Genomic DNA, 26,432 nt, shown 5'->3' with positions numbered 1-26,432 from the left:
GTGCCCACCAAACATCTAAAGATCTATCAGCCATAGCATCTAGTGGACACCCCCTGTACAGCGAGAACTGAAGGTTTGAAAAGCCTCGATTTGATTTCTCTATGCCTTCTGTTAATCAGAAAAGGCCTGTTTCTCATTATCGGTGGCCTCCCGGCTACAGCCACAAAAGTTTTTGCTTCTGTTTCAGTAGATTTACTAACGAGGGGGTGAGGTATGCTTCTGATTTTGCAGATGAACGAACCGTGTGGATGCCCTCAAGATGTGTACGGCCATGGAACGGGAGACTGGAGGGACCCATGGATTTCCCAGTACAAGCCATGAGCCAGTTGAATTTGAATGCGAAGATGGAACGAGGACCGACCGAGTTACGATGCTTAAAGGACTAATGCTTTCTGACTCAGCTACTCTCTACCCTGAATACAAGAGACCCTAATAGTTAAGGCAGGAGTATCATCACCCCTATTCAGCATGAAGAAGTTACAGAAGATGGACCTTCATCCTTCTGCTACCTCTAGGATTAAGGGTCCTCTTGTAAAAGGGAAAGGGGAGATATGTTGGAAGCGTTCAAACCAGAGTGACTCTAGTAATAATGACAGCTAGCAATAATGATACCTTCTCTTTTACAATAAAGAGAAGGGGGAACATGTTGGGAAAAAGCAGTGTTTTGGGAGGGAAACCGAGGCAGGACTTGCATAATGTCCGTTGGAATGTGTCTAGCTTTCCTAGGCTCCTAGGCCCCTATTCCCATTATCTCAAGTAGCAGAACATGTTCCATATAAAAGGTAACCCATCACAGCTGTAAATCAGGTGCTTAATGCAACGTGTCCTTTTGCCCCCACATTCTCACCAACTGTTTCTTTATTGGATTACCAATAAATACTGTGGGTTCCTAGCGCCTCGGGGGTCTTCGCAGCCTCCACGGTAGTGATGGTCCCCATCGTCCCACATTTCTCTCTCAAACTTTTTCTCAGTCCTTTGACTCCACCGGACTTTGTCACCCCCACGACCTTGTGTTGGGTCTGATCACCCCAACAATTTTGTGCCTGGGCTGCCTTGTGTTCAGGAGAGTCATTGGCTCTTGAAAAAACTGTGGCCAGGAAGCAGGAAAAGCTAGGAAGTAAGGTTTTTTGTTTGTTTTTTGAGACACAGTCTTACTCTGTCGCCCACGACGGAGTGCAATGGAGCGATCTCGGCTCACTGCAACCTCCGCCTCCCGGGTTCTAAGGGATTCTCTTGTCAGCTTCCCGAGTAGCTGAGACTACAGGCACCTGCCACCACAACCATCTAATTTTTGTATTTTTGGTAGAGGTGGGGTTTCACCATATTGGCCAGGCTGGTCTCAAACTCCCGACCTTGTGATCCACCCATCTTTGCCTCCCAAAGTGCTGGGATTACAGGAATGAGCCATCGTCCCCGGCCTATACTTGAAAATCTTGAAAGCAGTTATGTCAGACGTGCTAACCAGAGCACCCCATCCTGAATAGCGGCTGGGTAAAATGAGGTTGAGACCTACTGAGCTGCATTCCCAGACAGTTAAGGCATTCTAAGACACAGGATAAGACAGGAGGTCAGCACAAGATACAGCTCATAAAGACCTTGCTGATGAAAGAGGTTGCAGTAAAGAAACCGGCCAAACCCCACCAAAACCAAGATAACGAGAGAGACGGCTAGTCGAGTTCTCACTGCTACACGCCCACTAGCGCCATGGCAGTTAACAAATGCCATGGCAACATCAAGAAGTTACCCTACATGGTCTAAAAAGGGGAGGCATGAATAATCTGCCCCTTGTTTAGCATATCATCAAGAAATAACCATAAAAATAGGCAACCAGCAGCCCTGGTAATAGACAGCCTTGCTCTGCCTGTGGAGTAGCTATTTTGTTCCTCCACTTTTTTTTTTTTTTGAGACAGAGTCTCACTCTGTCTCCGGGTTGGAGTGCAGTGGCGCGATCTGGGTTCACTGCAAGCTCTGCCTCCCGGGTTCAAGCAATTCTCTGCCTCAGCCTCCCGATGTTCCTCTACTTTCTTAATAAACTTGCTTTCACTTGCCCTGAATATTTTCTTGCTTAAGATCCAAGAACTCTCTTTTGGGGTATGGATCCGGACCCCTTTCCTGTAACAGATACACTCTATGACTTATTCAGTAGAAGCATAGAGTTTTCTATAGATCTTACAATCTACTTTCTGACCTTTTAAAATTAAGGACATAAGGATAAGACTTGACATGTTAGTATGAATAGGCCACATAGAAGTATCTTCTGCCTAAAGGATAAGGATGCTGAGCATTAAGACTTTTATCACAAGAAGGCGCGACTTGCTTTCCTAAGGTTCCTGTGGTATTTGTTTTCATCTAAATGAGTTTAGATAAAATTTCTACTGAGGCAGTAGGATGGACAATAAACCTTTCTGAGGATCCACCTTTTAGTTGAAAGATTTTAGGGAGGAAGTAGAGTGGCCAAAGTAGTTAAACAAAATAATAGACATTCTCATTACCATCTTACCAAGCCTAGAAGCAAACAGAGCAAAACTTATCACTTAATGACTTCTGGAGCCCATATTAGGCAGCCCTGATTTTTAATCTCTTAGCATGGTGGAAAATGAGAGAAAAAAAATGCCACTTCCCCCTCTGTTAGTGTTTGTTCATCCAGCACGAGCCGGAGAACAGTGAACGCTTGTTCAACGGTCTGTTTACGCAAAACTAGAAAAATGGGTTGCATTAGCTATTCCTTTTATAAGATTTCACTCTTTCAAACTCCTAGCTGACCAGGGAACTGAGTAAAGAAACAGCTCTCACAAGGGCAAAGGAGTGAGGCAGCCTCCTGCTACTTCTCCTGAGACGGTCTGAAATACAGTTCCTCGCTTTAATCCTGAGGCAGGCGTTTGTGTCTCCGGATGAGGAGACCCAGCTGGGAGGGCTGGCGACACCCCCAGAGCCCCCTCGTGGGTGGCGGGGCGCTCGTCGGAGCACGGCCACCTGCCCCCAGAAGCCCTCCGCTCCCCGATTCCCGGCGAGGAAAGGCGCATTCGGGGCCGCGGACCCGCCCAGCAGGGCCCCTCGCGGGGTCCGGAGGACGCCGGGTCTGCAGGGTTCACTGGTCGTGCCCCGGTCAGGTCTACCTTCATGGCTGTGCGCCAGCTGTGGGCAGGGGGCCCATACCCACGCTGTGTCCCCGCGCGTTGCCACCCCGCACCTCGCGGACAGTGGGAAGAGACAGCCCCACCATCACCTGCCACTACGCAGACTTCACGGACCACGTCCAGGCCAGAAGGACACGCTGGTGAGCATGCGCGCATTGCTACGGCGGCCGCCCTGGCAGCGCTGACGAGCCGGAAGTGTGCAGGACCGGACTTCCGGCTGCTCTGTGGGATTCGGGTTCGGGGTTTCCTGGTGGGCGTCAGCGGCCGGCAACAGAGTGCCGGGCGCTACGGCCCTGGAACGGGGTCATGGAGAAGCTGCGGCGGGTCCTGAGCGGCCAGGACGACGAGGAGCAGGGCCTGACCACGCAGGTAGAAAACCCGCGCCCTCGTCCAGTCCCGGGGCTGCCCGCCGGCCCCGGCCGCAGTGAGGACCGGCCGAGCGGGTAGGGTGGGTGCGAGGCCGGGGGTCTGGGCTTCCTCTGCTCGAACGGTTGATTTAGGAGGGCTCCGTCTGCTTCCTGGGGAGAATTTGAGAACCTTCCTGTTTTCCATGGGGTCTACATAAACCCCCTTTGAGACCCACCCTCCAACTCTTCCATCTGGTCTCTGACTCTCAAGAACCCACCAACGCCTGCCCTCGCTCTCCCAAATAATCCATCGCTCCCACACCCTATTTGGTTTTCTGAGCCTAGTGCGGGCTTTGGCCTCGGGCTATGCAGCGTAAGTAGCTATGCAGGGCATTTATCCTGCGAGCTGCAGTGAGCCGAGACCCTAAAGCTTGTTGCATCTGTTTGTCTCTGGAGGTAAAGGAGGTACTATGTGTGTGTGTGTAGGAGGTTGGTCTTTTGGAAATAGGGAGACTGGAGGAAAAATAAACAGGACATTGATAAGTGAAATTATATTGAATTAAACATTTTCTGTTAAGGCAGTGAGCCCTGGTAAGAATTTTTTTTCCTTTCTTAATAAAAGCCCTTGTGTCTGCGCCTTACCAGCGAGAAGGTAAGAAGGTTCAAAGTAGCAGTGGAGCAGGAACTGCGGTATAGGTATTTTTGTTATTGCTTGAGATTATATTGCGTATTATTGTGCGCTGTCACAGAAGTTGGACATTTAAAATTGTATTTCATAAGGCTCTTCTGTTTGTCTCTTCCTGACTTCCTTGTCATTATACTTACTCAGCACTTCTTGTGGGCAGAGTTCTGGGCTAGAGTTTTGGGTTCAGAGAGTGTAAGACAAGTATCTGTTCTCATTGCGCTCTGTAACTCTGTACATTGCCACAGCCACATGTGGCCAATTAAATTTTTTTTTTTTGGTTTTTTTTTTTTGAGATAGAGTCTTGCTTTGTCGCCCAGGCTGGAGTGCATCTCGACTCACTGCAACCTCTACCTCCCAGATTCAAGCAATTCTCCTCCCTCAGCCTCCTGAGTAGCTGGGATTACAGGCACCTGCCGCCACACCCTGCTAATTATTTTGTATTTTTAGTAGAGATGGGGCTTTCACCATGTTGGTCCGGCTGGTCTCGAACTCCTGACCTCAAGTGATCCGCCCACCTTGACCTCCCAACCTTGACCTCCCAAAGTGTTGGAATGACAGGCTTGAGCCACAGTGCCTGGAGCAATTAAATTTAAATTAATTAAAATTAAATAAAATTTAACATTCAGTTCCTTAGTCACAGCAACCACATTTCACATGTTCTGTAGACACATGTGGTTAAAGGCTAGTGTATTGAACAGTGAAGATATAGAACATTTGCATTGCAGAAAATTCTGTTGGACAGTGCTACTCTAAACTTTGGAGATGCGAAGGTGATATCACTTATCTTGAGCCCACTGTCTAGAGGGGAGAAAAGATACGTGGAGAAGTAATCAAAGATTAGAGTGACTGGCTGTATAGACAAGTGCTGCGAGTTCAGAGGAGGTGATCATTCATTAACAAATATTCAAGTTCCTGCATATGTTTGACATTGTTCAAGATGCACGTGTTAATAACGAGTGACCAGTGCAAATACCTCCTTCACATGGAACTTAAATTTTAATTGGAGGAAACAATGAATAAACAAGTAAGTGTATAATGTGTCAGACAGCCACAGAAAAAGTCAGAGCAGATTGAGGAGGTTGAGGTTGCCGTATTAGATAAGGCCTTCGTGCCAGGGAGCCATGTGTGCACAGCTCAGAAGAGCTGCTGGGATGTCTGAGCGTCCTGTGAATAAGGGCCTCCAAGGCAGAGGGCCCAGCAGATACAGAGTCCCGAGTGGAGTGTGGTCAGCATGTTCAGGGCCAGTAAGGAGGCCAGAGGGGCTCTAGCAGCGGGGCAGAGAAGAGGGACAATTGTAGGAGAGAAGGTGAGGCAGGAAGGGGGATTTTCAATTGTGGGGGTTCTCATAGGCCATGGAAAGGATTTTAGCTTTACTCTGAGTGTGATAGGAAGCCTTTGGGTTTTGAGTAGAGTGGTGGTGTGACCGACTTGGATTTTAAAGGATCACTCTGGCTGCTCTGTGGAGAACAAACTGTAGAGGCAAGGTTAGAAGCCCAGAGACTGGGCTGGAGACAAGTACAGTTGTCCTGGCAAGAGATGACTGTGGCTCAAATCAGTGATACAAGTGGTTTAAAAAGCGAAAAAGCCTGTTTAAAAAACAAAAAAGTGATCAGATTCTGTAAATGGTCTGAGTGTGCAGCCAGCAGGCCTCACTGTTGACGGATTGGATGTGTGAGTGAGAGGAGGCAAGGATGCCTCATGCGTTCGACCTAAGCATCTTGAGAAGTGGAGTTGCCATTAAGTGAATGTGGGAGGAGCAGGTTCAGGGAGGAAAATCATTTCAGTGTGGATGTGAGGTCTGAGATCCAGGTGGCATCCAAGTGGAGATGTCAGGAAAGCAGTTGGACATAAGACTGTAGAGTTTGTGGGAGGAAATAGGAGAGAGATGAGATCGTCAAGTAGAAAACAGATGAGATCCAAGGTTTGACCTCTGGTTTTCTCTGGTGTGTAGAGGTTTAGAGGATGAGTAGCAGCCAGCAAAGACAGCTGAGAGGATCGGCAAGAGGAGGAGGAGGAGAACCCAGAGAGAAGGATGCCCCAGAAAGTGAGGGAAGAGAGTGCTTTAGGAAGGGGAGGGGACCCAGTATTGTTAATGGGTTTCAGAAGTTAAGAGCAGGTTACCTGTGGAGGTTATCAGTTGTCACTTCCACGAGAGCAGTCTTGGTGGCTGGATGGGGACAGAGGCCTGATTGAAGTCAGGGGAGAATAGAAAGAAGATGGAATCAGTATGGGCATCTCAGTGATTTTTCCTGTGGAGCAAAGAAGTGGGTGGTAGTTGAAGGATGCAGTGAGGTTGGGGAACATGTCATTTTCCCAAGGAAAATACTGGATGTTTCTGTGCTTTGGGAATGGTCCGGGAAAGGGGAAAATGATGGTGCAGGCAAGAGGGGATTGTTGCTAGGGGGCTATTGAGGAGTGACTTGGAAAGCAAGTGTCTCTAGGGAGGAGGAAGGGGCAGGAAGTGGCAGTGAGGAGGGAAGACACCTGGCTCACTGCTGTCCAAGTGGTGCAGAATTCGCAGGGGAGAGCCCTGGCCCTGGAGACTAAATTTCAAACCTAGCAGGAAGGTGAGAGGATCCTCAGAGAAGAGGGTGAGGACATAGGGAGGTTTGCTGTTAGTTTTTGGAGATGGGTAGGAGACGAGATGGGATTAAAGGTGCACAGACCTGAATGGGGTGAGGGATGACCTGAGAGTGTTGCCCTTCTTGTGCAGCAAGACGTAACCAGGATGGTGGGCACGTTGGAATTGGGTCTTGACAGGGATGGTTCTCGGCCAGTTGAGGAGTTGGGCGAGGCAGTGAAGGTCATAGGGGAACATGCTGACATCCAGGCTGTGTCGCCCTCCTGTGGAGGTGCTTTGAGCCCAGGGGAGAGGCACGGTAGCCAGAGTTCTGGGACACCTCTTTTGAGATGTCTGGGAAGAAGTCAAGGAGGGAGAGATGTTGAGCCAGATCTTAGAGTTGATCATATTCCTCCCTTGATCACATCCTTCGGTGACTTCCTGCAGCACCTGAATAAAATCCAGATCCCTCCCTTGGCCTCTCAGCCCTTCACTGCTTGTTGGCCTGCCTCCCTACCCTCTCCCCGGTGCTTGCATTGCCTGGCCCTCTTTCTCCTCCTCAGTTGGAGCCATTTTCTTCTGCCTGGGAGACTTGGCATTGCATTTCTTTTTTCTGGAATGCCCCTTCCTGGCTCTTTTCAGAGTTGGATTGGTCACTTCCTGATGTCTTTATTTGGTCACCTCTTTAGAGAGGCCCTTCCTGACCCAGTTACGCTGCCCCTATTTATGTCCTTAGTAGAACCTGCCTTATTATTTTATTGCCCATTTTCCCCCATCTGAATGTAAGTGCACTACGTTCTGTCTTATTCCCTTCTGTGTATGTAGAACCTACCAAGTACCTGACATCTAATAGCTGTTCATAACTACTTGTTGAACAAACAGAGGAGTGAGTTGTTTGGATTTGGGTAACTACCAAGGAGAGGTGAGGGCATTGGCATAAGGTACTTGTTGGGAGTTAGATGACAAGAATGGCAGGAACATTCTACAGAGTTCTCTTGTGAGAGCCCCTACTAACCCCTGCTGACACTTTGTGAGATGTCTTAGTCCATTCAGCCTGCTGTAACAAAATACCTTAGACTTGGTGATTTGTAAGCAACAGAAATTTATTTCTTACGGGTTTGGAGGCCGGAAGTCAGAGATCAAGGTGTGCTCATGGGTTCTTGGTGAGCCCCTCCCCGCTTCCTGGTGTCACACGGTTGCCTCTGTTTACATCTTGACATGGCAGAGAACAGACAGCTTTAGTCTCTTTCTCGTCTTACTAGGGCATGGATCCCATTGATGAGGACTCCACCCCCATGACCTGATCATCTCCTGAAGGGCCATCTTCCAGCACCATCACCATGGGGCTGAGGATTTCAGCAGACACTCAGACCATAGCACACGGGTTGAGACAAGTCCATTTGCTTGTTGACTGAGTATTTCATATTTACAAATGGCATTAATTTATCATGTTTCACTTCAAACATCACTGCGTGGAGGATGATAATAAGAGAAAATTGCCTAATATACAATTTAAGCTCTCTCTGCCTCTCCCACTTAGAAGATTGTAAATATACCTACCTTATCTACTTCCCTCACTGTTCCCGTAGTGGGTGTGGGTGAGGTGGGTAGTGGGAGAGTGTAGAGAAACACAAGGAGGAAACTGTCTTTCCAGGTAGAGGGAGCTCAGGTGGCAGAGGAGACCCCCAGCAGGAGCAGCCAGTGAGGCGGGAGGACAGTCAGGAGAGCCTGTGGGATGTGGGAGTTGAAGAGAACATTGCAAGCAGGAGGGAGTGCCAAAGTGTCCTGTGCTGTTGAGTTGGAAAGGATACTGATGTCTCAAAAATGTCCCTTGGAATTAAGGACAGGGAAGTGACTTGTGTCTGCAGGGTTTCAGCCAGGTGAGGCATGTGAAGCTAGAATGGTCAAGGTGAACTTCCCAACCACTGCCAGGCGTGTGCCAGCCGGGGGTCCTGTCCACTCCCACGACATCAGAGATTCCTGGGAAAGAAGGCACTGGGCTAGGAAGGGAACTACATGAAAAAGTGTGGGGGCCGAAAGGCCTGGGACCTTGACTGCACCTCCCCAGGGGCTGCACTGCCCCAAGTCTGCACTGTGTTCCGAGTATGGCGTGCAGAGGGAGCTTTCCCTGGGAGGTCTGCCAGGTAAAGCCTGTGTAATTGCCTGTGGCCAGCCCCAGAATCACTCACAGTGCTGTGGTCTGAATGTCTGTGTCCCCCTTAATCCCCAGTGTGATGGTATGAAGAGGAGGGGCCTTTGGGGTGTGATTAGGAATGGGTTTCATGCCCTAATAGAGGTCCCAGGCCACATGCAGTGGCTCATGACTATAATCCTAGCACTTTGGAAGCCTGAGGCAGGAGGATTGCTTGGGCCAAGGAGTTCAAGACCAGTCTGGGCATCATGGCGAGACCCCATCTCTACAAAAAATTTAAAAATTAGTTGAGCGTGATGGTGTGTGCCTGTGGTCCCAGCTACATGGGAGGCTGCGGTGGGAGGATTGCTTGAGCCTGGGAAGTTGAGGAAATAAAGGACGCATTGTCCTTTCCGCTGTGTGAGGACTCAGAAGGTGTCATCTGTGAACCAGAGATGCCTCACCAGACGCCGAATCTGCTTGATCATGGACTTCCAGTCTCTAGAACTGTGAGAAATAAGTGTCTGTTGTTTATAAGCTCCCCAGTCCACAGTGTTTTTTTTTTAAGAGAATTAAATAGTTTTATTAGCTACATACAATTATGGATGATATACAAGCTTCATTCCCATCTATAATGTTATCTAGTACCATTATTCAGTTTAGATATATTGCATGGGATGTGCCAACAATCTTTTTTTTTTCTGAGACCAAGTCTCGCTCTGTTGCCCAGGCTGGAGCACAGTGGTGTGATCTCGGCTCACTGCAAGCTCTGCCCCCCAGGTTTACGCCATTCTCCTGCCTCAGCCTCCCGAGTAGCTGGGACCACAGTCGCCCGCCACTGCGCCCGGCTAATTTTTTTGTTTTTTGTTTTTGGAGAGACGGGGTTTCACCGTGTTAGCCAGGATGGTCTCGATCTCATGACCTCATGATCCACATGCCTCGGCCTCCCAAAGTGCTGGGATTACAGGCGTGAGCCACTGCGCCCAGCCAACGATCGTTTTTATAACTGATAATTCTGTGATTTTGCTTGGGTGATCCCCTTTAGTGGTGAACTTCAGGTCACAGCAGTAACTGTCAGTTCAGCTACACCGAGCTTACTGAAGACAATGGCTTCCCCACCCAAGCAGACTGTGAAGAATTTCCAGGTAGAACCTGGCATCACCCTGAAGGAATTCTGACTTCACACTCTTGGGGCAAATTTAGCAAGATGGCTTCAGAGGAGACTAACTTTACACAGCACGTTTTAAAAAAGACACATTGATTCAGTGTTGAACAGCATTAGTGCAAACAAAAAAATTTACATTAAAACCCTTTGTTGGAATGCTTGGTACTTTCCACAGAATAGAAACTAAAATAACCTGTTAATAAAATTAGTCACAAATACAGTCCTGGAGTTTTTTGCTCATACACTTGAGTGTTGTCTAAAACGTATCTTCTTTGTAGCAGCTGGGCTCTGCCACCACTGTGCTTGGCTGAGTTCACAAATCTCTTGTAACCTGTAGCTTCCCTGTCGCTTCTCTGGCTCTCCTCTCCTACTAAGCTTTGTTTCCTGGCAGTGATTAAAATCTTCTGCCAGTGCCATGGCTACTGCTGCTACTGGAACCACCATAGCCACCTTGGTTTTTTGAACCTGTTTATGCCTAGTGTTCCATTATTGGAACGCTAAGCATGTGGGAGATATTTATATTCTCCTGTTCAAGGTCATCGCCAAGGTCTGATTTTTCAGATTCAGAAAAATACAACCTCAGGCCTAAATGGGTTAAAATCTTCTGCCAGTGTATGGCTACTGCTGCTACTGGTACCACTGTAGCCACCTCGGTTTTGTAAAGTATTGTAAAGTTTGGCAAAGTATTGTTCTCCACCACCATAGGGGCCAGAGCTTCTGCCTCCATAGTTTCCTCCCTTTATAGGTCCAAAATTTGAAGACGGTAATTGCCAAATCATTGGAGCTTCTGCCACCTCCAGAATTGATTCCATCATTACGAAATCCATTACAGCCATCCCTGCTGTCACTGCATCCACCGCCACGGCTGTGGACAGCTGCCACCAAAGCCATCACGACCACTGATGTTTCCTCCATGACCGAAGTTGTCATTCCCGCCAAAACCACCTCCACAACCGCCACCAAAGTTTCCAGAGGCCCTTCGACCTCTTTGGCTGGATGACGCACTAGCCATCTCTTGCTTTCACAGGACTTCCCTCACTTCACAGTTGTGGCCATACACAGTGTGGTATTTCTGGGTGACAGTCTTGTGCACAGTCCTGGTTGTCAAAGGCTACGAAGGCATAGCCCCTTTTCTTGGCACTCCCTCTGTCAGTCATGATTTCAGTCACTCCAGTTTTTCCACACTGTTCAAGATCTCTTAGGCGATATTCTTCAGTGTGTTCTTTAATGCCACCAACAAATACCTTTTTCACAGTTAGCTGGGGACCTGGTCTTTGAGAATCTTCTCTTGAGACAGCTCTTTGGTTCCACAGCTCTTCATCCACCTCGTGTGGCCTTGCATTCATGGCGCATCCACCTCCTTCACAGTGGCATACAGGACAAAGCCAAAGCCCCCAGAGCGCTAGGTGCTTGGATCTCATGACCACACAGTCTATGAGCGTCCCCCATTGCTCAGATTAGCTTCTCAGGTTCTCATCAGTTGTGTCAAAGCTCAGCCCTCCAATGACGAGCTTCCGCAGCTGTTTGGGCTCTTTGGGAGACTGACCTAGACTGGAGTGCAGTGGTGTGATCTTGGCTCACTGCAACCTCTGACTCTCGGGCTCAGGTGATCCTCCCACCTCGGTCTCCCAAGTAGCTGGCACCACAGGTGTGTGCCCCCATACCTGGCTAATTTTTGTATTTTTTGCAGAGATGGGAGTCTTGCCATGTTGCCCAGGCTGGTCTTGAACTGGGTTCAAGCGATCCACCTGCCTCAGCCTCCCAAAGTGCCAGGATTACAGGCATGAGCCACAGTGCCTGGCCTATGGTATTTTTGTTGTAGCAGCCAGCACATAGATTTTTAACCAGGAGCTAGATCCCTTACCCAGCACTTAGAACAGGCACATAGCGGCACTCAGTAAGTATTGAGCCAGTCAGTGGATGGATGGATGGATGGACGGACGGACGGACGGACGGACGGATGTGTGAGTGTACAGAGGCTGGAAGGTGAAGTCAAGTACGCTTTCTGTTTAAGATGGAAAGGGTTTCAGCATATTTAAAAGTTGATGGACGCAGTTTCAGAGAGTGAGAACACATTCACTAGAGGAAAAAGCCCACTAGCATAAATTCCTGAGCAGGTCAGGGGTTGGCTGTAAAGCAGGGTGGACAGGTGGATCTCAGCTCTGTGGGAACCAGGAAAGGATGAGAGCATGGGTGTTCTTACTGGGTGGGTTTGGTGGTTTGGTAGCAGGAAGGTGAGGGAGTTCCCACTGATGACTTTGGGTTTCTGTGTGTGAAGTAGGGGAAGTTGTCTGCTAAGAATGGAAGCATGGGGCAGGAAGTGGAGGTTCGAAGTGGGTTAGAGGAAAATGCACGTTGAGATAAAGCAAGAAGCCTTAGATTGCCAGGTAGCAGTGTGCAGGCCGTGGGGTGCTGATGAGGACCGACTCAGGACCCCCCTGCCCTGTGCCTGACTTCACCCAGCAGAGCTCAGCTCAGCACCTCCTGGAGCAGGAGGAGGGAAAGCTGCACTCCGGTGGGATGTTACCAGGTGGAGGCAGCAGAAAGGGAATTGGAATGTCCTGTCGAAGCCACTGAAAAAAAGGAGAAGGGCGGGATGAGGTGTTCAGGAGGCCAAGGAGTCAGCACAGTGGGAGCCAAGGAACCAGCCTGCTGCGGTCGGAGAGCGGCAACCGGAATTTTGGCGATGGTGTAATTTCAGGTAGAAAGACTGCCCTGGGCTGGGTCAGGGACTGGAGGGGAAATGCCAGTGGAGATTAGGGAATGAGAAACAGAAAGGCCAGGCTGCCCATGTGGACGTGGAATCCATGCCAGATGCTGCAAGGATCTGGGTCGGCCCCCTGATCAAGAGTCCTGAATGAGGAGGAGGAAAAGGTGGCTCTCAAAAGTGTGGACCGCAGCATCCGGTGTGGGGAGCAGGCGACTGGGGGAGCGGGCAGTTCTGCCTGGAATGGGCCTGAGGGTCTGCGGATGCCTGTTTCTTTTTCTCACTTGTCTGCGCAAGTTTGTCTTTTTATACCCACTGGTATTTTGAAAAAGGAGTGGGAGGAATACTGGGTTCAGTGTCATCATTAGTGGAAAGCCACAAGTGTTTTCTGTGTTTAGATGGCAGAAGCCCAGGGGCAAGGCTCAGGTCCTTCCGGCTGTGCTGTTTCCTGGCGCTGCATGGGTTAGAGCTGTTCCTCCGCTTCTCCGTCACCTGAAGGGGTGGGTTTCGGCTGTGCTGTGGGAGCCACTCATTCAGCCTTCGTGTTGTTGCTGCGAGGACTACATTTTCCTCTGTTATGTTTCTCACCTGCTTTTTAAAAAAATTAATGAAGTTCTAGTTGCAAGCAGTGCTGTGTTTACTGTGGCAGGAATAGGGAGAGCAGTCCCTGCTGAAGGGCCTGTATTCTCTTGGCTTCCCCTTCCTGTGGTAACAGGTAAGTAAAATGATTGATGGTGGTTTTGGGAGAGAAAGAGGTGGCAATTTTATTTCTTTTCTAAGACTAAGAGATTAACAAAGTTGCTGGTTTTGGTGGGATTGCGCCTGATTGGTGGTAAAATTAAGCAGCACATGAATGGTTATGGTAAGCAGGCTGGGTGCTGTGGCTCATGCCTATAATCCCAGCACTTTGGGAGACTGAGGTGGGTGATCACATGAGGTCAGGAGTTTGAGACCAGCCTGGCCAATATAGTGAAACCCCATTTCTACTAAAAATGCAAAGAATTAGGCATGGTGGCGTGGACCTGTAGTCCCAGCTAATTGGGAGGCTGAGGTAGGAGAATCACTTGGCTGTGGGAGGCAGAGGTTGCTTTGAGCTGAGATCACGCCTAAGCAACAGAGACTCCGTCTCAAAAAAAATGCTTGTGATAAGCAGATGTGAGGGTTCCTTCTGTCTCCTAGTTGGAAGATGCACTGCCAGGTTTTCTTTCATGTTGAAGCATTTCGCAGTTTTCCCAGTTAGCAGTTAGGAAATCTGTATTTGTTTCTGTATCCTGGACAATTTGCAAGACTTGAGACAAATCATTTGCTTATGGATTGAATATTCCATGTTTACAAATGGAAATAATTTGTCATGCTGTTTCATTTTAAAGTTCAGTACATGGAAGATGGCAATAAAAGGAAAAAAATACCTACTTTTATACAAATAACCATGCTGTTGCATTGCTGAGAGAAAAACTGGCTATTGAAAACCAGCGTTGAACTTGTGAACAATGGGGTGATTTGAACTTGTAAAAGAAGGAAAAATGGATGCTTTTTCCTCTCACTAAATCCTCACATCATTGTGGACTCACACTAACCTTTAGAAATCACTAGTTTATTCTTTCCATTTTCAATTGACAAAGATTGTATACATTTATTGTGTACAGCGCAATGTTTTGACATGTATACTTTGTGGGGTGGTTAAATCAAGCTAATGAACATGTCTCCTTTTTTTTTTTTTTTTTTTAACAGATCATTTACTATGTAGTTCAGTCTTTTCAGTTTATTCTGGCCTGCGTAGTTAAAATATACTTAGTGTGTATTCGTATTCTTCCTGATCAGTAAGAATGAAATTTAGATGTTTTTATAGGCAAGTTGACTCTTTGTTTAAAATCAAGTGTTTAGTTTTGCCGTAAACAGATGACATTGCTGGAAACAAGAATGTCTGTGAATTAAAACAAAACGTAAAAAACATTTAAAATGTGTTAAAGAGTGATATATGTTTCATTACAGAATACTTAGTTATTTTTATCTGCTTTTCATGCTACATAAGGATTCACAGATTAATCTCTTGAGGTAAGGAATGTAACCAAAATGTATTTTGAGCTGTTGCATATGGAACTTTCTCGTATTTTTCATTATTCTTGAAAATATAAGCATGTAGTCTTATATTTAAGTGGATGTGGTAGTATAAATTAGAAATTTAAATTTTGGAATGTAAATCCTTACTGTGTGTTTCTAGTTTCTTACACAGCTGTTGTCGATGTACTTTTTTTAGCCTTATTGGGAAAGTATGTTTTAATAGTATAATTAGTAATCTGAGTGTGTTTATTGCACCTACTGTTGCTGGGTTATCATACTGTAGAAAGTAGACCCAGTAATTTCTACTCTTTTCCCCACATAATTTGGCTAGAATTTGCGTGCTATGTAGGAATGCTGTTGCTCTAGAATAAATGGTCATTTCACAGTACGTTTTTTACAGTGGTGGAGGAGGGGCCCAAAGCTTTCATGGCTTGGATTGAAAGAGCTTAGAATGGGCACCGTCTGGTGTGTGCTGTGATGGTCTCTGCTGGGGCTGCTCAGGCTGCCTCCTGTAGGTGGCCAGCGTCCTCTACCTTCTATGGGGTGCAGTCACCCCACTCCACCCCCGGCCTGCAGCCAATGACCGGCCGAAGGGAGGTGGCATCTAGAAGGCCAGCCTTTGCCTCACAGCAGGACTTGGCAGTGCAGTGCGTTGACACTGCGGGCCCACCCTGCACTCTGGGTGAAACCATGTCCTTGCTTGGTTCCTTCCGCTTCTCTATTCCACTTCCCTCACTTCTTAAAGGCTTCCGAGAGCAGTTCCTGCCTAAGTATCTCCTCAGACTCTGCATCTGGGAGCCTAAGGAATTCATCCTACAGAGGCTGAGAGAACCAGTCATGAACCTGTGAACTCTTTCCCAGCCCCAACAGTTTCAGTGTTTTGCCTGGCCTGCGTATCTGCCCCCCGTATTTTTTTTAATCTTTGTATATTTTATAATATATCTCATATGTCATTTTATCCATATCGGTGTATATTGGCTGTCCCTAACAGATAAGGACTTTTGTGAAACATATTATCAGACTTAGCAAAATTAATGGTTATTCCTCAGCATCATCTGCTACCCAGACCTTGGTCATATTACTCGTAACAACCGTGGAATCTTAGTATTCTTAAATGACACTGTGACTTGCAAAATAAATGATTTAGACTGTGTGTTAAAACTTTGCTTTAATTTAGGATAAAGAATCAGATTGGTGGTGAATTAAGATTATATTCTAAATTTTCCCATTTTTTATTAAGGTCCTGGATGCCTCATCCCTTAGTTTCAACACCAGATTGAAATGGTTTGCCATCTGCTTCGTATGTGGCATTTTCTTTTCTATTCTTGTGAGTTAAGGCTTTATATTGTTTAATAATTTTTATTTTGTATTAGACTAATAATTCCATTTAGTACCAAAAATGAATGTCCTTTACTAAATCCCTGTTAAACTATTTTGGTGGAACGTATTTATTGAACTGAAATAAAGGGGTAGAGATCAATGAAAATATGTAGAAATTAATATTTTGGGGAGTTTTGTGGATAGTTGAAGTAATTTAAGAAAAATTTATCAGCATGTTAAAAGATCTGGAAAATCAGTAATCTAGATGTTTATTACCTTTTCATACTTGACATTTAGCATGAATATTTAACTTAAATAGACTGAGATTTACTGATAAGCACAAAGAAAGTGTTGTTATGGCTCATTTATATATGCTAATGCAAATAGGAAGAAGATTCAAGTTAGTGTATAACGTTGAAAATTAACTGTTTTTTCTGTGTAATCAGACTAGACTGTCTACAAGCAGATTTGTATTTAAACATTTGTATTTACATAATATTGGTATTGTATTACTGCAGTAGCACATTTATATTTTAACCATTAAAATCATAAAATTATTTTTAAATAACTGTAATATCTTAACTTAGGGAACTGGATTGCTGTGGCTTCCAGGCGGCATAAAGCTTTTTGCAGTGTTTTATACCCTCGGCAATCTTGCTGCGTTAGCCAGGTACGTTTGGCTTCTCAAAATATCTGGTTTGCTCTTGCTACCAAATTTACCTTTCTAATAAGCACTTTCCCAGTAGGATGTTTATGTAGCTCTGTACATATTGTAAATTCAGCCACAAGATTTACATATATTAAGTAAGTATGTATTGACTGCTGCTACATACCGTCTCCCATAACAGACGGTATTAGTGCTAGGAATAGCCAGCCTTTGTGGGGCACTTACTGTGTGGGACTGTTCTGAGTGTTTTATATGTATTACGGCGAGCTTGTGAGGTAGGCAGTATTATCATCCCCGTTTATAGCCGGAGATAATAGCACAGAGCAGGGGGGTCAGTGCTGCCCATGGCAGTGAACCTAAATGATGGCTGAGGTGGGAATCCTGCAGACAGTGGGCTCCGGAGCCCAGGCTTGTAGCTGCTGCACTCTAGGCCTTGCTCTTGTGGAGCTTACATTTTAATGAAGATGTTCACATCATAAGCCAGAGAAAGATGGGATGGCATTGGTGCTGTGCAGAGAATTAAAATAGGGTGTGGCAGTAGTGACTGAGGGCTACTTTAGATTGGGAGTATGAGAATCCCTCTTGGAGAACCTTTGACTCATCCTTGGGTTGTTATTTGTCTTAGTCCCTTTTGTGCTGCAGTAACAGAATACTGTAGACTGGGTGACTTAGGAAGAAGATAAATTTTTCTCACAGTTGGAGGCCTGAAGTCCAAGGTTAAGGCACTGGCAGGCTTAGTTTCCTGCTGATGGATGCATCCCCCAAGGGGAAGATCCCGGTGTCCTCCCAGGGCAGAAAAGAGCAACCCCTGGGCAGCCTCTCCTCCAAGTGCCTCTGATCCCTTTCAGAGGAGTTCTCACAGCCTAATCCGGCCTTCACACTACCACGCTGAGGACACCTACATTTGGAAGAGGACACCTTCACACCATGGTGTGACACCTAGACCATAGCATGTCTAGTGGAATAGTTGTGAAGTTTCTTTATAAAGTTAAGGAAAAAATAAAACAGATTTAGTGAGAGATGTTAACTAAATAAACCAACAGGGTTTCTTTTTTTAAAAAGCAGTTTATTTTTGCATAGCCAGATCAATTAGTAGACCTGTACCTCAGTTAAACTTTATTTGTTTCAAACAGTACATGCTTTTTAATGGGACCTGTGAAGCAACTGAAGAAAATGTTTGAAACAACAAGATTGCTTGCAACAATTATTATGCTCGTAAGTAAATAGTGCATTTTTAAAACTTTTATTGAAGTATTTGCACTGTTATTTTATGAATAATTGTCTGTTCTTAGGTATGTATACTTCTTGTGCTGGATGTAATAATTATATCTGGCCGGGCACGGTGGCTCACACCTGTAACCCCAGCACTTTAGGAGGCCGGATCACCTGAGGACAGGAGGTCAAGACCAACCTGACCAATATGATGAAACCCCGTCTCTACTAAAAATACAAAAATTAGCCCGGTGGCATGTGCCTGTAATCCCAGCTACTTGGGAGGCTGAGATAGGAGAATTGCTTGAACGTGGGAGGCGGAGGTTGCAGTGAGCCAAGATCGCGCCATTGCACTCCAGCCTGGCCAACAAGAGTGAAGCTCTGTCTAAAAAAGAAAAAAATAAAAAATTATGTCCTGTGTGTTATAGAGTTCAGATGGTACAGTATTATCTAAGACTACTGGCTGGGTAAAGCCTGCTTCTGTTGTGTATATGGAATGGTGTAGCTGTGTATTTAAATGAACCCTAGAGCCGAGTGTGCTTTCGTTTTTAAGCCCTGCCGATGGTTTCATAAGGGATTGTTAGTTTGTACCCTTTGGAGGGTGGGCGTAGACACCCTCCATAACAACCTCCATAGACACCATACTTCTGTGTCCTTAGAATATTCTTAGGGAGATTTAGCATCATTTGTCATCTGACTTTTGTCCCTTCCCTGTGTGCCGACTTGACACATTCTAACAATATGGCTCCCGTAACAGTATCTTTAAATGTGCCTTCCATTACATTGTGGGTTCTGTCCACAGCTCTCAGGTCATCGCTCTTGTTTTCTTGAGCCCGGGTGGTCGGTAGATTAGAGTTTACGCTTTGGCTAGAAAGGTTGTTTCCATTCTCACACGTGCCGGGTGTTGAGCTGTTCATCGTTTCGTGTATTGTGGGTAGGAGGGGGACCCAAATCTCTTCTCCATCCTGCCTCTGTCGCCTAACTCACCTGGTCTGTGTCTCTTGTGGATTTCTTTTGCCTTCAAGCATTTATGATATTTAAAGGATTTAAATATCACCATTATAACTATTAACATGAGCTTTCCAAACACAGCTAACCTATGTTAATTTACAAGGAAATGTTTGTTAACTCTAATCTGCCTGGCAGTCTTCTCCCATCTCCTCACTAGAGGAATCATTTTTAGCTTTATTTATTATGTCTATATTCAACTTCTTATTTTCTTACTTTTATAATCTCCAGTTATTTTGAATTTACTATAATAGCATATGTAACAACATATATATAAACATTTAACTTTAGCTTACGAAGAAATTATATTTCACTGTTAGAATATAAGTAGTTTATATTCCACGAAGATTTTAGTTAGATTAGTTTTGTTTAAGAAATCCTGGCACTTATCCCTCAGCCTTTTCAGTAACATACTGTACCTTACAAAAATACACATCAAATTGAGAGAATGTGGGAGCGTTTGAACATATAAGACATTTCCCAAGGTGGAGCACTTCGATTGGTTTGATTTGCTGCCCACATAAGATCATGCCTAGTAATGGTGGTGAAGAGGCTCTGTCACGTAGAGCCTTGCACGTGCCAGCTTCTAGCTCAAGCCCATCATGGATGCACTCTACCTTATTCATTACAACAGCCCTTTAAAGCACGTAGGTAGGAACTCTCCTCATTTTAAAGAGAAGAAAACAGGTTTAGACAAGTCCACTGACTTCACCAAGGACCCTCAGATAGCAGGCGTTAGAGCTGGGATCTCTTTAGGTCTTTCCAACACCACACCGCCCACCTCTCACGTTCACTCCTGTGCCTACTTGCTTTCACAGGGATGAGGAATGATCATCTTTCAGTTTACTTAACAGAGTAAATTATCAGGTGCTTCCAATTTGCCAAGGAATATTGCAGTTGTAGACTTTAAAGTAATACTTACAGAAAATGTAAATAAAACTAGTCAGCTGTATTCTTACTTTTGTTCTATAGTATATTACCTATGCAAATGAATGTAGAATAGTTTATGCATTTCTATTAGGCTTTTGAAAGGATCTCAAATTTATAATCTACTCTTTCTTCCCTTGTAGTTGTGTTTCATATTTACCCTGTGTGCTGCTCTTTGGGTAAGTTATGCCAGCCCTACTGGCTTTCAGTTAACTGTGTGCCCCCTCCCCAGCTGAAGTGTCATCACACCGTTATCTTAAAATAGCTCATCTGGTTTTTTTAAAACTCTCTAAAGATTAGGTATTCCTAAAATTTGACATGTTATCTTCCAGCTAGTGGCTAAAAGTGCCATAGATTCTACTGTCTACAGCGTAGAGGTAGTCAGTAAACCCACATGTGCACACTTGCTCACCCATCCAGCTAGTGGCTAAATGTGCCATAGATGCTGCTGTCTACAGCATAGAGGTCGTTAATAAACACACACGTGTGCCCAAGAGCTCACCTGCTTGTGGGCCCGGTTGGCTCCTCTGACAGTGCCCTGTGTGGTGAGCGGCCCTCGCTCAGGGGCTGTGCTCTCTCCCTCATGATGCTGCAGGGGTGCACTGTGACTCTGCAGTGGTGAGGCCAAGTGCGCTGCAAGTAGCAAGGTGTAAAACCAATGGAGAAGGCCAGAAAACACAGATAGTAACAACAGAGAGACAGAGGAACTGAAATCCTCCTCCTACCCTGTGGAGAAGGTTAACAGCTCTTCACTAGCCTTTAAAGAAGTCACAATGTTACAATTCCGTTTACTTTTTGACTTCCTGATTCTACATCATATTTTTCTATTGTACTCAACCTATTTCCCAAAAGGGTTTGAAGCAGTTCTTGAACTATCAACAAGAAAAGTCCCATTTTAAAGAAGAAAGGGTAGATAGTTTAGACATATTCTATCAGAAATATTCCAGGTTTTTTTTATTTTGGTGATGTAAGGACAGAACTTTAGTTATATGAGATTGATTTACATGTCATTTCTTAATGATAAAATAATATTCTTGCACATCTCTATAGAACATTGATTTTTGGTTTTGGAATTGCCTGTTTACTTATAAACAGTAGATTGAAGATAAATAAATAAAAAAGCACTGATGGACAAGGAATTCTCAAAATAGATCTTTTAAAACAACCATGGAAACTGATTATATTATTCCAGAGGATCACAATAAAATACAATTTTCCTTCAAAATGTCACTCAGGGAGCAAATAGGCATGAGTAAAATAAGTAAATTTCACATAGGGCATACAGATCTCAGGGGGATTTTAAGTGTTGATTCTATAAGTTAACATTGACTTTAAAGACCTAACCACCTTTAAAAGTTTAATGTTTTCAGCCTATGCACGATTGTTTCAGTAACATTTATTTAAAGTCACATATTTTGCAATATTTAAATTAATGGATATAGTTTTAGAAAGGAAATTATTTTATGGATTCTAAAGTTTCAGATCAACTGTATCTTAAATTTATCACACTAAAATTTAATAAAGAAGATAAATGGAGCCATCTACATTTTTGAAAGAGAAGAATTAAGTTTGATTGAGAAAGCTGTTTTAAAACTTTGAAACTCATAATTCCTCTGTTTTTGCTGCTGTTAGTGGCATAAGAAGGGACTGGCCGTGTTATTCTGCATATTGCAGTTCTTGTCAATGACCTGGTAAGTCTTTCCTTATCCTAGTAAAATGTTAAAATTGCCTGAGATGTGACAAGCATTTCGTCTGGTGTTTCGGAGCCAGACAGGCCCTGCAGGCTCAGAGGAGGGGAGGTCTGGGATGAGTCCTGTTGGAGTTGACAGCGTGGCTCAGTGGTACTGGTAGGGAGAAGTATGGGGTGCTGTGCTCATGTAGTTACGTAGTGATATGTTCTGCTTTTTTCTAATGTGAGAAAGAAGTAAGAAAAGTAGGTGATGCCATGTGAAAACATAAAAGTGAGACCAAATCACAGGGGGAGACCAAGGGAAGATGAGTTTCCCTGCATTATCCACTCTATTGCTGGATAAATACAAGCTGGAATTTATCTTAATGTTGACTCCGTGGCCCTGTGATATCTGGAGATGTCTTCTGAATTGGCAGTGATTAAATACTTCTGAAGTTACTGGTTGAGCATCCCAAATCCAAAATGCTTCGGGATCCAAACTTCTTTCTTTTTTTTTTGAGACAGTCTCACTCTGTCACCCAGGCTGGAGTACAGTGGCATTATCTTGGCTCACTGCAACCTCTGCCTCCCGGGTTCAAGTGATTCTTGTGCCTCAGCCTCTCAGGTAGCTGGGATTACAAGTGTGAGAGGCACCATGCCCAGCCCAAAATCCGAAACTTCTTGAACGCTAACATGATGCTCAGATTTGGTTGATAACCAGTAAATGTAATGCAGATATTCCAAAAATCCAGAAAAATCCAGTATCCAACACATTTCTAGTTCCAAGCATTTCAGATCAGAGATGCTTTACCTGCACTGCCTTTCCCACTCCACTTTTGTGAATATTCAGTCATGCTCTGGTTCCTGCTCAGACTCTCCTCCTCTTAGCCTTTTTGTGTCTCGTACTGTAAGAGTTCATCAGCATAAAGGCCATAAATATCTGGGCGGTTGATTAAACGTGCCCTACATACAGCTCCTGTGCTCTTCCGTGTTAGTCAAGAGTGCTTTTCCTTTTCCTTTTCCTTCAGAGCAGCTCTTGCTTGCTTCCTAATGTTTGCTTCCTGGTTTTGCCATTTTACATTCCTCTTACTCGATGTTACCCAGTTTGAGATCACCTTTCTTTTGGCCCTCTTTCCACTGACAGGTAAAACATGGATGAATGTTAAATGCAAATCTCTTTATATCTCAAATTAACCATATAATGTTCCTTACTCTTTTTCATTGATATGCGAAGAAACCTAAATTTAATCTCTTGGTTATTTTCTCTAGGATTTTGCCTTTTATTGCCTAATTTGTACCTAATAATTGATTTATCCCTAAAGGAGACTATAAATATCAGTTTTGGTACAGTTTCTATTTTATTATAAGAAGCTCAGACTTCAGCATGCACCAGAATCACCTAGAGAGTTTGTTTAAAGTGCAGGTTGCTTGTTAAAGCAAGCTTGTGATTTAGGAGGTTTAGGGTAGGGCCTAATAATTTACATTTTTAACAAGTTCCCAGATGATACTCTCACTGCTGGTCAGGGTCACACTTTGAGAACCACTGTACAGTCTCATGGTGCTGTATTTATTATAAAGTTAGACATGGCCTTTTGGCATAAAGAAAAACCATTCAGATGAAGATTCAACATGCTTGAATATTTCTTGCAGGTATAGCCTGTCGTACATCCCATATGCAAGGTGAGCTTGTTTGAATTCTGTCTTGTTTCTGGTTCTTATCTTCACGCAAATATATGAATTTAAGTAATGTTTACATAAAAATACTATTTAAACACTTTTTTTGGTTGATCTTAATTTCCTGAAAGGAAATAAACTTTTTTTTTTTTTTGAGATGGAGTCTCGCTCTGTCGCCAGGCTGGAGTGCAGTGGTGCGATTTCGGCTCACTGAAATCTCTGACTCTCAGGTTCAAGATTCCCCCGCCTCAGCCTCCTAAGTAGCTGGGACTACAGGCGCATACTACCATGCCCGGCTAATTTTTTTGTATTTTAGTAGAGACGGGGTTTCACCATGTGGTCCAGGATGGTCTCAGTCTCCTGACTTTGTGATCCAACCGCCTTGGCCTCCCAAAGTGCTGGAATTACAACCGTGGAGCCACCGCACCCGGCAATAGACATGTTTTCAATGAGATGAAGAGAAGCTTGCCATGCTAATGTCTGTGTGGAAACATTTTGGTGACATGGAGCAGCTGTGTGGGGAGTATCCTCCCGCCCTGCTGCCTGGCATGCAGTAGGGAATGTGGATGAGATTCTGGACCCTCCCGTGGCTTTAGGAGTTCAGAAAATAGGACATAGAGACTCCAGGAAAACAAATTCTACTTAAAAAAAGGAAGTTACGGCTGGGTGCGGTGGCTTACGCCTGTAATCCTAGCAGTTTGGGAGGATCACTTGAGGTCAGGAGTTCAAGACCAGCCTGGCCAACATGGCAAAACCTCATTTCTATTAAAAAATACAGAATTAGCTGGGCATGGTGTGTGCACCTGTAATCCCAGCTACTCGGGAGGCTGAGGTGGGAGAATCACTTGAACCCAGGAGGGAGAGGTTGCAGTGAGCCAAGTTCGTGCCCCTGCACTCTAGCCTGGATGAGAGCCAGACTCCATCTCAATAAAAAAGGAAGTTACTGGGAAAATGAGGGCTTGCACATAAATGCTTATTTTTAGTCAGCAAAAACAGTTGTATGTCAAGAGGTAACTGGCATTTTAAAATATTTTTCCAGAGAAATGTATTTATTTAGCCATGGAGGAGAAAACAAAACGAGTTCCAATTTTAAATCTGATCGATTTAGAAAAAGATTCTGGTGAGGCACAGCTTTGCCTGTTTGTGAAATTCAAAGATATGTTCTATATTTAAAAACAGCAAAATTGTCTGATTAATATGAACAATGAAGGAAATTGGTAGAAATTTTATTTTTATTCCATTTCAAATATATGATTCATTCTGATAGATACTTATAAGGAGAAAAAGCAAAACAAAGTCAGCCACAGGTGAGAAAACTGCTTAACCAAGAGTGTGCACGGGTAATTTACCATGCCTCGGAGCTTTAGAGCAAGGAGACCTCCAGTACTTCTTGGTGCCAAGGAAAGGACCTGTAGACATGATGTCCTGTACAAGAGGCTCTGAAGAGATGGCAGGACTTCAAGAAAATGACCAGCCTCTCCAGACACTTAGGATCCTGCACTTGAGAGCAATAAGCAATGTACAGATTTTGCCTATAAGAATTTTATTAGTGGATATTTTTAATGGTCTGGGTGAAAGCTTTTTTAATGAAAGTATCAAGTAATAACAGTTTTGGAAAAAAATATGAAAGGTCACACTTTAATCTTTTTTTAATTCTGAGGATTCAGTTATAAACATTACACTTTTAAAACTCAGGTCATTAAAACTCAGTTCATTAGTCTTTTTTTTTTTTTTTTTTTTTTTTTTTTTTTCTGTTGAGATGGAGTCTCATTTTGTCACCCAGGCTGGAGTGCAATGGCGTGATCTCCGCTCACTGCAACCTCCGCCTCCCGGGTTCAAGAGATTCTCCTGGCTCAGCCTCCTGAGTAGCTGGGATTACAGGCACATGCTACCATGCCCAGCTAATTTTTGTATTTTTTAGTAGAGATGGGGTTTCACCACATTGGCCAGGCTGGCCTCGAACTCCTGACCTCAAGTGATCTACCCGCCTTACAGGCATGAGCCACCTTGCCTGGCCTAGTTCTTTTAAAAAATTAAATCTTTGTGCTGGGTGTGGTGGCTCATGCCTGTAATCCCAGCATTTTGGGAGGCTGAGATGGGTGGATGGCCTGAGCCCAGGAGTTTGAGACCAGCCTGGGCATCAGAGCAAGATCCTGTCTCTACCAAAAAAAAAAAAAAATTAGCATGGTGGCGTGCCCTACAGTCCCAGTTCCTTGGGAGGCTGAGATGGGAGGATCTGCTCACGCCACTGCACTTAGCCTGGAAGACAGAGCAAGAACCTCTCTCAAAAAGAAAAAAGTTAGATCTTTTGTTGGGTTATTTTTGGTATTTAAACTTATTTCTTTGTGTTGAGATCAGTGTATGTGCCAGTAAAAATTTCTTAAGATAAATACCATGTCAAAAGTTAGCAAAATGTTTTCACGTCTCAGCTCTTAATCTTAAATGATACTGAACAAAGTTTTTATTAATCAGAAAGTGTGCTGGAGCATCCACTGAGTTCTGTTAAAAATGGTGACTTAGCAGGAACATTTTCTGCAACTTTGCTCTTGAGGAATATTATATTCTGTTTTTTTCCCTCTTTTTTTCCACCAGGGATGCAGTTATTAAATGCTGTTCTTCTCTCCTAAGTTGAAAATCAGAAACTCGTGGAAAAGAGCACTCGAATGTTGATACTCTGTGTTTGGTGAAGTTTGCTTTTCCCCATAAAATACTCCAGAAACAACTGAAGTGACAGTTGAAGACCGTTTTGTACTAAGTCTCATTTTGTATACTGGTAAAAACTACATGCTTGATTAAACCGTTAAATGCTTGTAACTTTAAATTCATGATGTGTCATTAATACGCTTTTCCAAAGGAGATTTTTAATCACTGCCAGTCGTAAATTATTTTTAGCCAATCTTTAAGTCTTTTCAAAACAGCTTTGAAATGTGAATATTTAAGGGTAGACCTGTGCTGCAAGATAATTCAGCTTTTTTGGCTTTTAAAAAATGTCTGCATTTTTAAGACTTTTTTTTTTTTTTTTACTTTAAATGTGAAACTTCTTATTTTAAGCTAAAAATTGCTTACTATATGTAATAAAAATAATATATAAATCTTTACAATTTTGAAATAAACCCATCCTTGGAAAAATAACATTTTCTGAATCAAATTTATAATATTTTA

The 26,432-nt window shown here is 44.3% G+C and overlaps 1 protein-coding gene across 1 annotated transcript; it reads left to right on the top strand.

The window, feature by feature from the left end:
- Positions 1-3,317: 3,317 nt before the first annotated feature.
- Positions 3,318-26,402, top strand: SFT2D1 (SFT2 domain containing 1). Its single transcript, XM_050789415.1, has 8 exons — positions 3,318-3,506; positions 16,034-16,120; positions 16,701-16,783; positions 17,914-17,995; positions 20,071-20,106; positions 21,560-21,618; positions 23,247-23,276; positions 25,863-26,402. The coding sequence occupies exons 1-8, from the start codon at positions 3,444-3,446 to the stop codon at positions 25,900-25,902; spliced, it is 480 nt and encodes a 159-aa protein (XP_050645372.1). The 5' UTR covers positions 3,318-3,443; the 3' UTR covers positions 25,903-26,402.
- The last annotated feature ends 30 nt before the right edge of the window (positions 26,403-26,432 follow it).

The sequence above is a fragment of the Macaca thibetana genome, chromosome 4, assembly GCF_024542745.1.
Source record: "Macaca thibetana thibetana isolate TM-01 chromosome 4, ASM2454274v1, whole genome shotgun sequence".
NCBI lineage: Eukaryota > Metazoa > Chordata > Mammalia > Primates > Cercopithecidae > Macaca > Macaca thibetana.
This window is presented reverse-complemented; position numbering and strand designations above follow the sequence as displayed.